This window comes from Elephantulus edwardii, unplaced genomic scaffold (assembly GCF_000299155.1).
Source record: "Elephantulus edwardii isolate Elephantulus edwardi_28Jun2011 unplaced genomic scaffold, EleEdw1.0 scaffold00059, whole genome shotgun sequence".
Taxonomy (NCBI): domain Eukaryota; kingdom Metazoa; phylum Chordata; class Mammalia; order Macroscelidea; family Macroscelididae; genus Elephantulus; species Elephantulus edwardii.
In genome coordinates, this window is record NW_006399809.1 from 10,383,810 (window position 1) to 10,397,741 (window position 13,932).

A 13,932-nucleotide genomic window follows, 5' to 3' on the forward strand; every position below is an offset into this window, starting at 1 on the left:
AAAAAAAGAGCAAATTTCTCCCCTCTTTAAAATACAATTAAGGAGCAACACTGAAAAATGACATTTTTAAAAGAGAGATGGAAGCACAAAGAACAGTTTTACAGATGAGGAAATAAGGTCCATGGGGGAGGCCCTGTAGATCCACATGAGACCTAGACTTTAGTACAGAACTTGCTCTCCTACAACTGAAGCCTCTGGGGGGCTGGCTTTGTCATAGAAATGAGGAAAATCCTAGCACTTGTGAAAACCAAAGGCTCTCAACTAAAAGTCAGGTAAAGAACGATTCAGACAAATGTTTAATTTTAAACTGAAGTACTAAGAGCATAATAACAATGCCTGATATTATCAGGAAGAACATTATTAGTAGGGAAACGTCTTACTTCTTATCTTATGAAGCCCTTGGCTGTAGCCACTTCTGACTTATAGTCAATTCTGGCAGCCTAGTGGTAAGAAGCTGTGCTGCTGACACAAAAACATATGGTTCAAATCCACCAGCTGCTCTGCAGGAACAAGATGGGCAATTTTGTCCCATGCAATCTCCTCCCTGCCTCTCAAAACCTGCTGGTGGTTCAGCTTTGAGTTGTTTTCAACTTGTAAACAACAACAGAACAACAACAACAAGACAGAGTAGAACCGCCCAGAGAGATTCCAAGGCTATAATCTTTACTGAGGGAGCGCTGGTGGCTTAGTGGTAAGGATTTGTCCTACCAACCCAAAGGCATGCAAACTGAATCTATCAGCTGCTCCAGGGGACAAAGAACAGTTTTCTCCCAGGAGATTTATAGAATCTGAAAACCTGCTGATGAGTTGGTTCTAACTAAACAGTACATAACAACAATAGCAATCTTTTTTTCCCCCCTCTGTATGTATTAAATCTTCCCACCTCTTTTTTTTTTTTAAAATTGAGGTAACAGCAGTCTCTTTATTGGGAGCTGACTACCTCAATTGTCTTACTTGGAGCGGCTGGTGGATTTAAATTCTAACCTTCTGGTCAGTAGTCAAGCCCTTTAACTCCTGTGCTCCAGGGCTCCTTATTGATTCCCTAGAAACCCCCCAAATAGTGCTGCTTCTCCTTCTTTTGCTTTGTTTTATGTAACTTGATTATCTACTATTTAAATTCACATATATCTGTAAGGAAAAGATTCCTTTAGAAGTCTCTATTTTACCAGAGGGACCTACATACTTGAGAAGAAATGGAACTTGGCTACCCTCTCTAGCTCCTGTGCACACACCCTACACAACTGTTGGGACTGAACTTTTTCTTATAGACTCTATTTATTACTGGCAGTACAGTGTTACAAAATACACTTCTGTACCAAATGAACCCTTTGGCTATACAAAAGGTCAGCAGTTTGAATCCGCTAGCTGCTGCTATATGGGACAAAGATGGGTCTCCTCCATTAAAGATTAACAACTCCACAGACTCAAATGGAGAAGTCTCTTGGGCTTAGAACTGACTCACTAGCAGGCTGTAAAGTTTTGGTTCTTAATAAAAAGAAGAAACAGATAAACTAAAGAACTGGGATCAGAGAAAAGAGAATGACAATGATTACATCTTCTACTCTGGTATGAAAAGAAACCTTCATTGGCTAAGAAGGTAGAAGGCTTCCTGATACAACACACAGGCTTTATCTGAAGATGAACGCCTTAGTAACAGTGATGACAACACTAAATAACACTTTACAGTATTATTTCTTGGATATTCGGGTACACTGGCCAAGTGGGGTCTTGCTAAAATGCTGACTCTAAATCAGGAGGTCTGGGGAGGAGTTAAGAATCTCTACATCTCACACATTTTTGATGCTTCTGACCTGTGAAGCACACTGTGGGGATCAAAACTCTTTACAAGTTTGCAAAGATCTTGTATCAATAGTTCTCCAACATGAACAGGTGGAAGGGCATCTTTGTCATGGGAAATCTCTGGGCAATTTCATTTCGGCTAACATATAAACTGGACATACTATAATCGGCAAAATACCATGTTGTCGTTGTGTAGTGCTAAGTCAGAACCAACCTGTAGCTGACTCTGCAGTGGGTTTTCAGAGGCAAATAATTGCCTGGGAGGAGACTGTTCATCTTTCTCCCACAGAGCAGCTGCTGGATCCAAACTGTCTACTTTTAGGTTGTCAGGGCAACATTTTACCACACAGACGTCACTCAAAATGCATCTGGTTACCAAGCTCAGAGTTGCTTCTGGATATATTTTTTTTCCTAGGTGTCTACTACTTGCCTATCACAGAAACCTCAACTAGTGCCTGTTGCATGAACGAATGAATGAACTTGGTTCCTAGTTAGACCTGGGACAAACACCATCACGGAGAGCTTTCTACTGGTCCTGTGTAGAGATGAGAGGACAGGATGAAATCAGCACCGGGCTTGGAGAGGTGGAGAAGAACCAGCAGGGAGGAAGAGGAGAAAAAGAACAGGCATAGCAATAACTCTGGAAGGGGTGGACACACTGAGCATGAGACATAACACTTAACACTCTGCATGAGCTGTCGTCTCATCTTCACAAAACCTCTTTGAATTTGAGATTATGGTATTTTCCATTTTACAAACTGGGAACAGCAGGAGGATACTAAGCAGACAGAGATAATTCAGTCGGGAAGGAGCCAGCAGGGTGCAGGCCTAGGCTGAGTCTCTATACTAGACGGCCGGCCCTCTCCACAGAAGAGCCGACTTCCAATCCTTGGGCCGCACAGCCCCCTTCCTACCATCACAGCCGGCCCAGTACCATGCTTTGTGTCCACTAACCAGTGTGGTTGTGCGGCCTCCCTAGATCAGGCCTGACTTTATCACTGTAGAAAAGCCAGTCCTAGACTAGCACTTTGGAAAATCCATGTTTTAACATCTGTGTTTCTGTATATATCTGTTATTGTTGATTGCCTTCGAGTCAAGCACAACTCACAGTGAACCTATGAACAAAAGGCCTGAAAGCCCCTCTATAACTACTGACATTTATCAAAGTTCATAGAGTTTCCGGAGGCATGTTGTTTAGGAAGTGGATGCCACTCCTGCTTCCAAAAGTATATATTAATATACCTTAATACAGTGACTTTGTGTTTTGTTTTTTTTTCAGCTTTATCTTAAGGTTTTATAGAAGAGGAAACAAACTCATTTAATGAAACTGAGAAGATCATATCGGGGCCTAACTTTTTAAGAGTTTCAAGAACATACAAAGAGCTCTCGCACAAGTCTGTGGACTGGCCCACTGTTCGTGTATGGACTGGCCCACCCGCCGGCAGCTTCCCTCACTGGCTTTGTCAGTCATGCTTGTTCCTGCTCCCACAGCTTGGCTTGGCTTGGCTTTGCCTTTGTGGGTTCTGTGAGTGGGAATATACACAACCCCATCTTTTATTTTTTTTGACTTATCTGAGGTTATACACATAAGGCTCCTTCAGTCCTATATCCATTCTATACCCAGAAATCCTCCAGACAAGGCCAATCCCGTACTTAGTCAAAGCAGTTATCAAATGCAGTGAGAGTTACCACCGAGAAAAAATACTTCCATCTAATTTATCATCCATACCTAATGCTGTTATTGGCACAAAAATATACATTAAAGATGGACCAATCATTTTTAATGGCTAGGTTCATATTAAGAATTAATATAAGTAATTAAGAATTAATAGGAGCAGAGTGCTTTGGCATTTACAAAGACTTCTTATTGCTTTAACTCATTTGATTTTCATGTTGCCTTTCATAGGTCAGGCTGGCAGCACCGCAATGGAAATGAGGCTAAAGGGGCACTGTTCCTCATGACATGCCATCATGTCTATTTTTTTAAGACTTAATGTGCACTAACTCAAGTATTTTAAATTCTGAAAATAAGATCGTTTGGTTGCTTCTCTCTGTTCCCACTTTTTCCTATGTCAATGGTAGGGATTCTAATTACTACATACTTAGGAAGATGCCAAAGCTACCTGTTAGAGATGGAAGAGTGGCTTCCTACTTATGTGTTATGGGAACTCTGGAGGTGTAATTCATAGAGTTGTGTTGCTAATCTAAAGGTTGTTGTTGTTGTTGTTATGTGCCATCAAGTCATTTGCGACTAACAGAGACCCTATGTACAAGAGCCCTAAACGCCGTTCTATCCTGTGCCAACCTCGCTGTCTCAAACACATTCATCTCACACCACTCCACCCACAGAACTGATCCATCTCATCGAGGATCTTCCTCTCCTGCGCCGTCCCTCCACTCTCCCAAACATGATGTCCCTCTCCAAGGACCAGTCCCTCCTTGCAACATGCCCAAAGTATGTCAGATGAAGCTTCAGAATCCTTGACTCCAGGGACCATTCTGGCTTCACCCTCTCCAGGACAAACCTGTTTGTTCTCCTAGCAGTCCATGGTATAGTCAACACTCTTCTCCCAGTTCGAATCTACCAGCAGCACTACAAAATGGGCAATCTTCTCTTGTGTGATTTACAACCTCCAAAAATCCATTAGAGGGTAAGCTATGAATTGGCTCCAACTCAAAGGCAATGACTTGGACTTTTTTGATATATGTGTTGTAATGCTAACTATGGATAAAATGTCATTTGAGAATAGAAGTTTCTCTGTTACTTTCATGAGGCCGTATGAATAAAGGGTGTATCTTAAATCTAATCACTTTTGAGATAGAAAAAAGGCAAATAAGGCATAGGAACAAGCAAGCAAGCACAAAGAGGGCTAAGAGAGGTGCCAGGTAGAAACTGCCAAAGACACAGGGGTTCAAGGCTACAGAAGCTGAAAAGGACCCTTCCCAGGTCTGACAGAGGAACGTCTTCCACTAGAGCCAGTGACCTAAATTCAGACTTCTCACCTCCTAAATTGTGAGAAATAATTTTTTATTTATTAAAGCTATTCCTTGTGGTATTTCTATCACAGCAGCCCTAAGAAACTAAGATTCTACTGCAGGGCAGAATTAGGAGGCTTTGAAGGGGGGGCAGACAGAGTAGAGGTTGACAGGGAGGTGAGGGCCCACACATGAAGTGACCAGCTAACAAAAGAAGTGTCCAGGTCCAAGGTACTGCCCACAACAGGGCAGACTTCTGCTTTCCCCACAACACCAAAAGAGTCTGTGTTAATGGGAGAAGAACAATATGCTAAGTTTTACAACTCTGCAAGATTTACTTTTTTTTTTTTTTTTTGCAAAATTTACTTTTAAACCACTCATTCAGATGATACAAAATGACCTCATATTTCAGCTTAGAGTTCTTCTTCCCAGAGCTTTCGGCACCTGAATTTGGGGAAGATCACTAGGCCTTTTTGTCTTTTTTTCTAGGAAGCTCTGGGTGAACTTGCACTTCTAAGCTCCTGGTTAGCTGGTGAGTGTGTTAACTGTTTGCACCACTAAGGAGCTCACAAAGACTGTTAAGAATACACATTAACAGACCACTTTTTGTGTGAGACCGAGTGGCCCACTTCTCAAGGACTTGAACTCCTGGTTCGTGATGGGGGAGCAATAGTAAACCACTTACCTTTTCCAAGGCCTCTCTGTCGATCAGTTCCTGCACAGCCAGAAGCTTAATGCTGCAAGAAAAAATGAAAATAGGCACACTTGAGAATAAACCATGTCATGTCACCAAGAGTAACACAAATCATAAAAACAAAGGTCTGAAAAGTCACATTTTATCACTACTTCATCTCCCATTTTAAGGTAGCACCTTCTTCAAACAGAAACTACCATTTCAGCCTCCTCCATTACTACCTTTCCAGGGAAGATGCTCCATCCCTTTGGGAAGAACCTATCATTGCTTTTTACCTTCAAAAAACAAGCAAGCAAGCAAACAAACACATATACGCCAGCATTTCAAAGCTATTATAAATCTAAATTTGATTAGAATATGCTTCACGTACGGGATTCAGAGACATTAGAGGAATTTAAAAAACCCTGTAAAACATGTTCAATAATAATATTCAATTGATGTCCTTTTAATAGTAATAATAGCTAAAATTAATGCTGACTAGAAGGTACACTCAGGTTCTGCTTATGTTTACCGAACACTTTTCAAGCCTACGATGTACAGGAGCAAGCTCTGGTGGTCTATTGGGCAAGGAATTGGACTGTCAATACAAAGGCAGACGGTTCAAATCCACCAGCTGCATTGCAGGAGAAAGATGGGCATTCTCCTTCCATGCTATTTACAGCTCCTGGAAACCCACTGGAGAGTCAGTTATGAGTTGTTTTGACTCAATAGCAATGTGAGAAAGAGACTGTGTGTAAGTGGCTGAAGATACCAGGGGACCAGGGCACTCCTTGTCTGCAAGGTGCTCACAGTCTCTGAGGGACAAGATCCAATTAGATAAGCAGTGTACAAAGTGAATACACTGAGGCACAGAGAGGAGCCTGACCTGGGGAAGTGAAGTGTTTAACTGCCACTGAAGGGGCCTGGGGTCAAAGATGACCCATTGACTGATAGCAAGAGTGACAGTGGACACGTTGGGAATGACTTAGCGGTCAGCGCCCACACTGTAGTCAGCAAGCAAGATGAAACAATTCATAAGTGTGCAGTTATCACATCCTGTTGCCACTGAGTCAATTCCTACTCCCGGCGACCCCACGTGCCACAGAACTGAGCTGTCCTTTAGGGCTTCCTTGGCTACACTCATTATAGAAGATTTGATCTTTCTTCTGGGTGACTCAAATTGCCAACCTTTAGCAGAGAAATCAAGTACAAGGTGTATGCTCCCCCCAGGGACCTGCAGGATGCTTCTCACTCTTTGACCTGTAGCTTCTGAGGTATCCATGAACACCTGAGGTATCCAGTGCAGCCTGAAGGGCCCAGAGCTGAGCTCACCAGCATGCTGCTGATGTGTGAGTTCAAGGAAATTATTTAGGGAATGCTTGTGGGTTACGTTTCTTCCCTAGTCCACCCTCCATTTCCAGCAAATCTGTCTTGGTGAATGTCACTCACCTGGGAAGCTCCCCAGAGCAGACTGGACACCACCTGTCCCATGAGCCTCCCTCAGAAAGGGTTATGCCCACTATCATATTTACCAATATCTACAGAACTCTTTGCAATCTCTCTCTACAAGCAAGCAAGTGCTGTCCAGCAAAATGCAGTGGTTTTAAACCATCTCCAGAAGCAGCCATCAAAGTTGTAAAGACTTTTGCTGCACTGCAACATTTGGGGCGAATGGACAGGGCTCTGGGGTTCACTCTGCCCTAATCACACTGGCTTTCATGTCACATCTTAGGCATGTCTGCTTTTAACGTCCTCTTGGCTGAGAAGGACCTTCCTTAGACCTTTCCAATATTGCCTGTCTTGGTGGTCACACCCCAGAGAAGAGGTTCTTTGGTTAACAGCACCACTGCCCATGGCCTTTGTCACCACAACTCCCTGGCACTGTCTCGTCCTCCCAATTTAATCTTTTTTAGGAAGCGTACTGGTACCTAAAAGCACTTATGTGTTCGAGTGTTTCCATCTATCTCCTCCCACTGCATGTGAGCGCTCCTTGATGTTAGGAGCTCAGTAGTGTTTTGGGGGTCCTCTCCCCTCACCATTGTATTTGCTGAGTCACAACTAATCCATGGTATTTACTGACTGACTGGGCCCAGAGACCTACAGACCAGGTTGCTTGTTTGGCTCACCTATCATCTGTCATTTTTTAATATTGTAGAAACTTGCATGCTGCTATGGTGCTGGGAGATTTACAACTGGTATTTTGAAATATCAGCAGTGTTACCCTATGGTACACAAATTTCAGCAGAGCTTTCTGGTAGCTGAGTGGATGAGGAGTTATCAACCCAGGGTAGGCAGTTCAAACCCACCAGCATAACTTACAGCCTCTGAAAACCAGCTGGAGAGTTACTTATGAGTGGGTTCTGACCCAACGGCATTGAGTTGAGCCTGAGTTTCAACTTAAGACAGACTTCGAGAAAGATCTGAGAGTGTACTTTTGAAAATCCTCTCTCTCATTACTGCTGACTCAGAACACACCCTCCAGTAGGCTTGCAGAGGCAGTAAAACAGCAAGGCAGGAGACTGCCCATCTTTCTCCTGTGGAGCAGCTGATGGATTCGAACCATCTACCCTTGGCTTGGAAGCACAAAGCCATACCCCCCTGGGTCTCCACAGCAATGAAAACCTATGGATTAATAGAAAATTTAGGCTGTTATCACCAGCTGTTTTGAACTGGGACACAATAAAAGGTCCTGGTTAGTATGGATGGAAAATGTAGAGGAAAGCACAAATTCATAACAAAGATCACACTCACTAACTGAAAGGAACCTCTGAAATTATTGCCTTAAAATAATCTCTTAATCTGGAACTGAAGTCTCTCCCAGAAGTCACTCTACAGTCAGATAACAGATGAGCCTAAGAAAGAAACAGTAACACCAAGAGCAACGTGCTCCTTTACACAACCAAATGCATCAGACCAAGCAGTCACCATTTACCATAAAACAAAGAGGAGAAGGTAGCGAAGAGCAGGGAAAGCAGACAGACGGGACAGGGCAGGTGGGGTGGAAACGGCGAGGCCCCGACACACTGCAGGGATGGTAACCAAGGCCAAGAACAATCAGTGCGTGAATTTTGATTAGGAATCAAATATTTTGTGTACACTTTGATCTAAAACACTATAAAATGGTTTGGGGGGCTTTTTTTACACGTCTTAATGATCACAACAGAACATTGTGCCACTTGATTGCTTTGGATGCTGTCAGGTGTGGGCCAGCTGCTGGAGGAAGACACTGTGTGTCACGGAGTAAAGGGCCAGTGAGGGCCAGGGACATCCCGAGGGGACGGACTGGCATTACAGCCACAACGATGGACCCACACATGGGTCAGTGTGAGGAAGGTGTGCCTGGGCAGGCTTCCTTCTGTTAAATACAAGGTTACCTGGAGTGGGACTCATGTGGCAGCTAACAACAGCTGTGACCAGCTTGGGTAGAGAAAATCACAGGCCCCATGGTTTCACCTGGAAAACAACTCCTCAAAGGAGAGGACTGAGTGTATCCTCTTTGCAACAAAAGATTCTGGACTCATCTGTAAAATTACTGCTCTTACTGAAATGAGCTGGATGGCAAGTCAAGGTTACTGGCCACTCTTGTTACTGATGCATTCTGTTACTGATGCATAAATCTAGATCCGAAGTTATTAATGTAGACAGCGATTTATTTGCTATGTTAGGAGATTCCAGCTGTAGTTCAAGTTTCAGAAGCTTCAATTGCCTTTGAACTAACCACCGGAAAACATTCACACTGGAGGGCCTTCCAGACCCTCTCAGCGGCCATGAGGTTCAACTCAGTATCAGATAACAAGAGGGTAGAGAGAAGATTTAAACAGCACTAAGGGGTCTCCTTTCTCTCTAATCACAATCATGCTAGATTCAAACAGCTGTCAAACATGATTTGAAGACCAGAAGTTTCACATCCTAGATGAAAGTGAAAATTAAAACAACTTCAGCTGACTCGTACTGAGGTGAAAACTTTACGAAAGCTATTCCCTACTTTCACCTCTGAGTTCTGGTGGTTACACTGCCAACATGAAGGCCCATGGCTCAAACCACCAAATGTGTCTGTGGAAAAAGATGGGCAATCTCCAGTGTAATTCACTGTCTCTGAAAACCCACTGTAGGGTCGGCTATGGGTCAGCTCCGACTTGACAGTACAAAACAACAACATTCCCTTTATGCTCCTCTTGCTCCAAACCAACCATCGCTGAGTTGATTAGAGCTCATGGTGACCATCAGGTTTCCAAGACAGGAGGAGACTGTCCATCTTTCTCCTACAGAATGGTTGATGGATTTGAACCACTGACCTTTTTGGTCTGCAGCCTGACACATAATACACTATGCTACCAGGGCTCCTTCCTCTACAGCAGGGATTGTAAATCCTAAGAATACTGATCACTACTCTTTGAACCTCTCAACTTCCTTACATAGACCTTCTCCCCACTGAACTCTGATATAACCTCAGAATCTTTCTTAACACTTCAGTTAAGTTACACACAATTACTATTAGTGGTTTGTGAGACAAAACCCACTTAGAGTCTGTTCTAAAACCATATCAAATGGTTTTTGTTGAGTACCATCAAGTTGGAAATGACCCACAGCTGATCCTCCAGTAGATTTTTTAGAAGAAGTAAGTCTCACAGGAGAAGACTGCCCATCCTTCTCTCTTTATTAATTAAAGAGAAGGGAAAATACACTTCTACACACTAAAACCTAACAATGTGGGGGAGGATAGCTTTAGGGATAGAGGGAGAGAAGAGGACAGAATACTCAAAATCTATACAGATGAGTTTCAACTCAACATGTGCTGTTAATAAGAAGTCACTGTCACAGCTGTTGACAGCCTTGCATTTTTTTTTCCAAAGGCTGTGTTTTCCTCCTCACAGTTATAGTCTTTTGGAGTTCTGAGATACTTCTTGATATAGCACCATCTTAACAGTTTCATCTAATTGAAAATCTTCCAAGTCTGAGTGATTTCAATATTTAAATGATCATATACTTATAGCACATCAGATACTCCCTGGGAAGAAATGTCACACAAATTGAAGGAACAATAAACCCAAATCCTCCCTTTGACACCGTCCAACTTCTTGATGAAAATGTCTTGATTCACTGCCGTCTCTGGTAGTGTGCATGTTGCTGTGATGCTGGAAGCCATGTAACCATAGTTTCCAATATGTGCAAGGCAACCCCTGGTGGCTGGGCTTCAGCAAAGCTGACAGATCAAGAAGAATGACCAGGTGGTCTATTTTTAAAAACTAGTCAAGCAAAATCTTCTGATCACAACAGAACAATATCTGATACATCTGATTTGGACTTATCATCAGGAGAAGTCAAGTGCTGAAGGAGGACATCATGTTTGGAAAAACAGAGGCTCCGTGATGGTGAGGAAGATCTTGAATAAGATGGCATAACTTAAGAGCTCTACAAAGGTTTGAAAATACGCTGGCAATGTGAGGATGATACAGGATTGGACAACACTGCATCAGGTCATCATGAATTGAAAGTGGCTTAAAAAAAAGAGCAGAAAGTGGCTTGGTTTCACTCATCTATGCACTTCAATCCCAAAGGCACATGGTTCGAGGCCACCAGCTGCTCCATGCGAGAAGGCTGGGCAATCTCCTCCCATGTAATTAACTGGCTCTGAAAACCCACTGGTGGGTCAGCTATGGGTCAGTTCCAACTCTACGATATTCAATAACAACAATGACAACAACAACATCCATCTATACATTATCTCCTTGGTCCCCAGGAAACACTGGATCTCTTATTCTCTATTTTGCCCCTCTTGTTTCTTTTCTCCTTACCTTTCCTTTTGCTAATTTTATAAACATTTACTGGCTATTGCTGTATTTCAGAAACTATGCCAAACATCAAGGGGACAAAGATGAACAAGGTATATTCCGTGTCCTCAGAGGATGCCCAGAAGCTAGGAAGCTGTGTGGGCACATGTCCAGGGCGGGGTGTTTCCCAAGTCTCTCCTGGGTTCACTGGGGGCCAGGAGAACTGGACTAATCGGGCCCATCTGCCAGGTGGCCTGGAGCTCCATCAGCAGGCTCTGGAAACAGCAGGCATGCAGCCAGCAGCAGCTAAAGAGAACCCTTAATTTTTTTTCTGTGCTCCACTTTTAGAAGAGGGGCAAGTAACACAAAACCAGCTGATAGCAGTGACTCACTTAGAAAAATGACAACTTCAAGGGCAAGTCTTGATGCCAAGACAGGCAGGCTAAGAGATATCTAGAATGCATGCATCGAAGTTTGCTAAATGAGCTTCAAGGAGGAAAGGTGCCTGTGGGAGCAACCTTATTCACCTGAGATAGTCTGGCACAGTGAAGTCTACAGTCGATTTCAGGGTGGCAATGCAGAGAGTACCAGACAGATACCCACAGAGGGGAAGGACAGAAGCAGGGCTAAGGAGAGAGTGCTCGAGGGGTACCTACATGAATGTGAGATAGAACACTAGAAAAGCAATGTTCTTTGTGATCTAGTGTTGCTGTAACAGAAGTACCATGAGTGACTCTAAGGAACAGAAATTTATTTTCTGACAGTCCGTTGTTCTTGTAGTCAGAACCCTTGTAGGGTCCCAGCTGACCCTCTAGCTGAGGCTATAAATCACATGGGAAGAGAATGTCTATCTTTCTCCTGTGGAGCAGCTGGTGGATTGAACCGCATACCTTCGACTTGTGGTATTTGCTACCAAATCAGAGAACATTATGCTGTGACCCTGTAAATGAACACGATTCAGTAAGACAGAAGTCTGAATTTGGGGCTCCAGTTCCAGAGGACGGCTTTCAGTACAGAAGGTAGCGCTTTCTTTGTCAGCTCCAAGCCAATGTCCTTGTTTGTCTCTTCAGCCTCTATTTCCCAGTTCCTTATAGATCTCCATTTGGCTTCAAATCAAATTTTGCCCACCTCGGTTTATGCCTCTCAGCCCAATTGACATGGTTTATAAGTCAGCAGTGATTAAGACATGCTCTACACTGGCCTAACCTCATTAATATAATAAAGCAAACCCTATTCCCAACGGTTAGGATGCAAGCATATGCAACATGAAAACTATCAAACAAATCCACTGCCACCAAACAGATTCCATTTCACTGGCCCCTGCAGGACAGAACAGAGATTCCAAGGCTATAAACATTCAGAGGGGTAGACGACAGCCTCTTTCTACCAGGGAGTGGCTGGTGAGTCCAAACTGCTGATTCTTCCATTTGTGGCTAAAAGCTCTAACCACTGTGCCACCAGGGCTTCTCATCTACAAGCCTAGAAGCAAAGAATTTGTGCTACTGAGTTATTCAACATTGTTTTTCTACACATTGACTTTGACATTTACCACATTGGCTGAGTTAGGTGCCATCGAGTCAACCATGACTCATAGCAATGAACCTCAGACCTGAACCTTACCCTATCCTGAGCCATACCCATCATCTCAAACACGCTCAAGCCCACTGTTACAGTCCCTGTCTCGGTGCATCTTGTTGGAGGGCTTCCTCTCTTTCTCTAACCCTCTACCTTTCCTAGCACCATGTCCTTTCTCCAGGACTTGCCCCTCTTGACAGCATGCCCAAAGTATGTGAGGTGGAGTTTCACCATTTGTGTCTCTAAGCAGCACCCAGGTTGTATTTCCTCCAAGAGAGACCTGTTTGTTCTTTTGGCTCCATGGGATATTCAGTACTTTTCTCCAATAAAAAGGCATAGATTTTTGTTCTGTCATCCTTATTCCATATCCAACTTTCAGATACAAAGAAAGTAACTGAAAAACTATGTCTTTGACCAGGAGCACCTTTCTCTTTAAACAGACACCTTTGCTCTACGGCACCCTGGATGGGTCCTTGACAACAGATTTTCCCGGTGCAATCCATCTTTTGATTTCTTGGTGATTGCCACCATGCGTGTTAATTGTGGACACAAGTAAAAGGAAACTATTGACAACTGCAATCTTTTCTCCATCTATTATGATATTTCCTAATGGTCCAGTGGTGGGAATTTTTGTTTTGTTGATGTGGAAATGTGACTTATATTGTAGGCTGTAGTCTTTTATCTTCTGCAGCAAGTGTTTCAAGTCGTCTTAACTTCCAGCAATCAAGACTGTATCATCTGCATAACACAGATTATTGATGAGTCTTCCCGCAATCCTGATGCCACATTCTTTTTAATATAGTCCAGCTTCTTTAAATATTTTTTCAGCATAAAGGCTGAATGGAGACAGAATATGGAGATATGGATAAAGAATATGGGGAAAGCATATAACCCTGATGCACACCTTTCCTGATTTTAAATCGTGCAATATTCCCTTTCTCTGTTCAGACAACTGCTTCTTGGTTTATGTATCAGTTTCACAAGAGCACAGTTAAAGTTCCAGAATTCCCATTCCTACCAATGTTAGTGATGAAAGAAGAAGTTCAGGCTGCTTTGAAGGAAACAGCAAAAAATAAGGCTCCAGGAATAGATGGTATACCAATTGACATATTTCAGCTAACAGATGCTGCCCTGGAC

At 43.1% G+C, this 13,932-nt stretch overlaps 1 protein-coding gene across 1 annotated transcript in view; it reads right to left on the bottom strand.

Moving 5' to 3' along the window:
* EEPD1 (endonuclease/exonuclease/phosphatase family domain containing 1) overlaps positions 1-13,932 on the bottom strand; it is a 183,550-nt gene that overhangs the window by 68,250 nt on the left and 101,368 nt on the right. Inside the window, exon 2 of the mRNA XM_006887593.1 lies at positions 5,462-5,513. Within this exon, the coding sequence (XP_006887655.1) occupies positions 5,462-5,513 (52 nt within the window). The remainder of the gene's footprint in view (positions 1-5,461; positions 5,514-13,932) is intronic.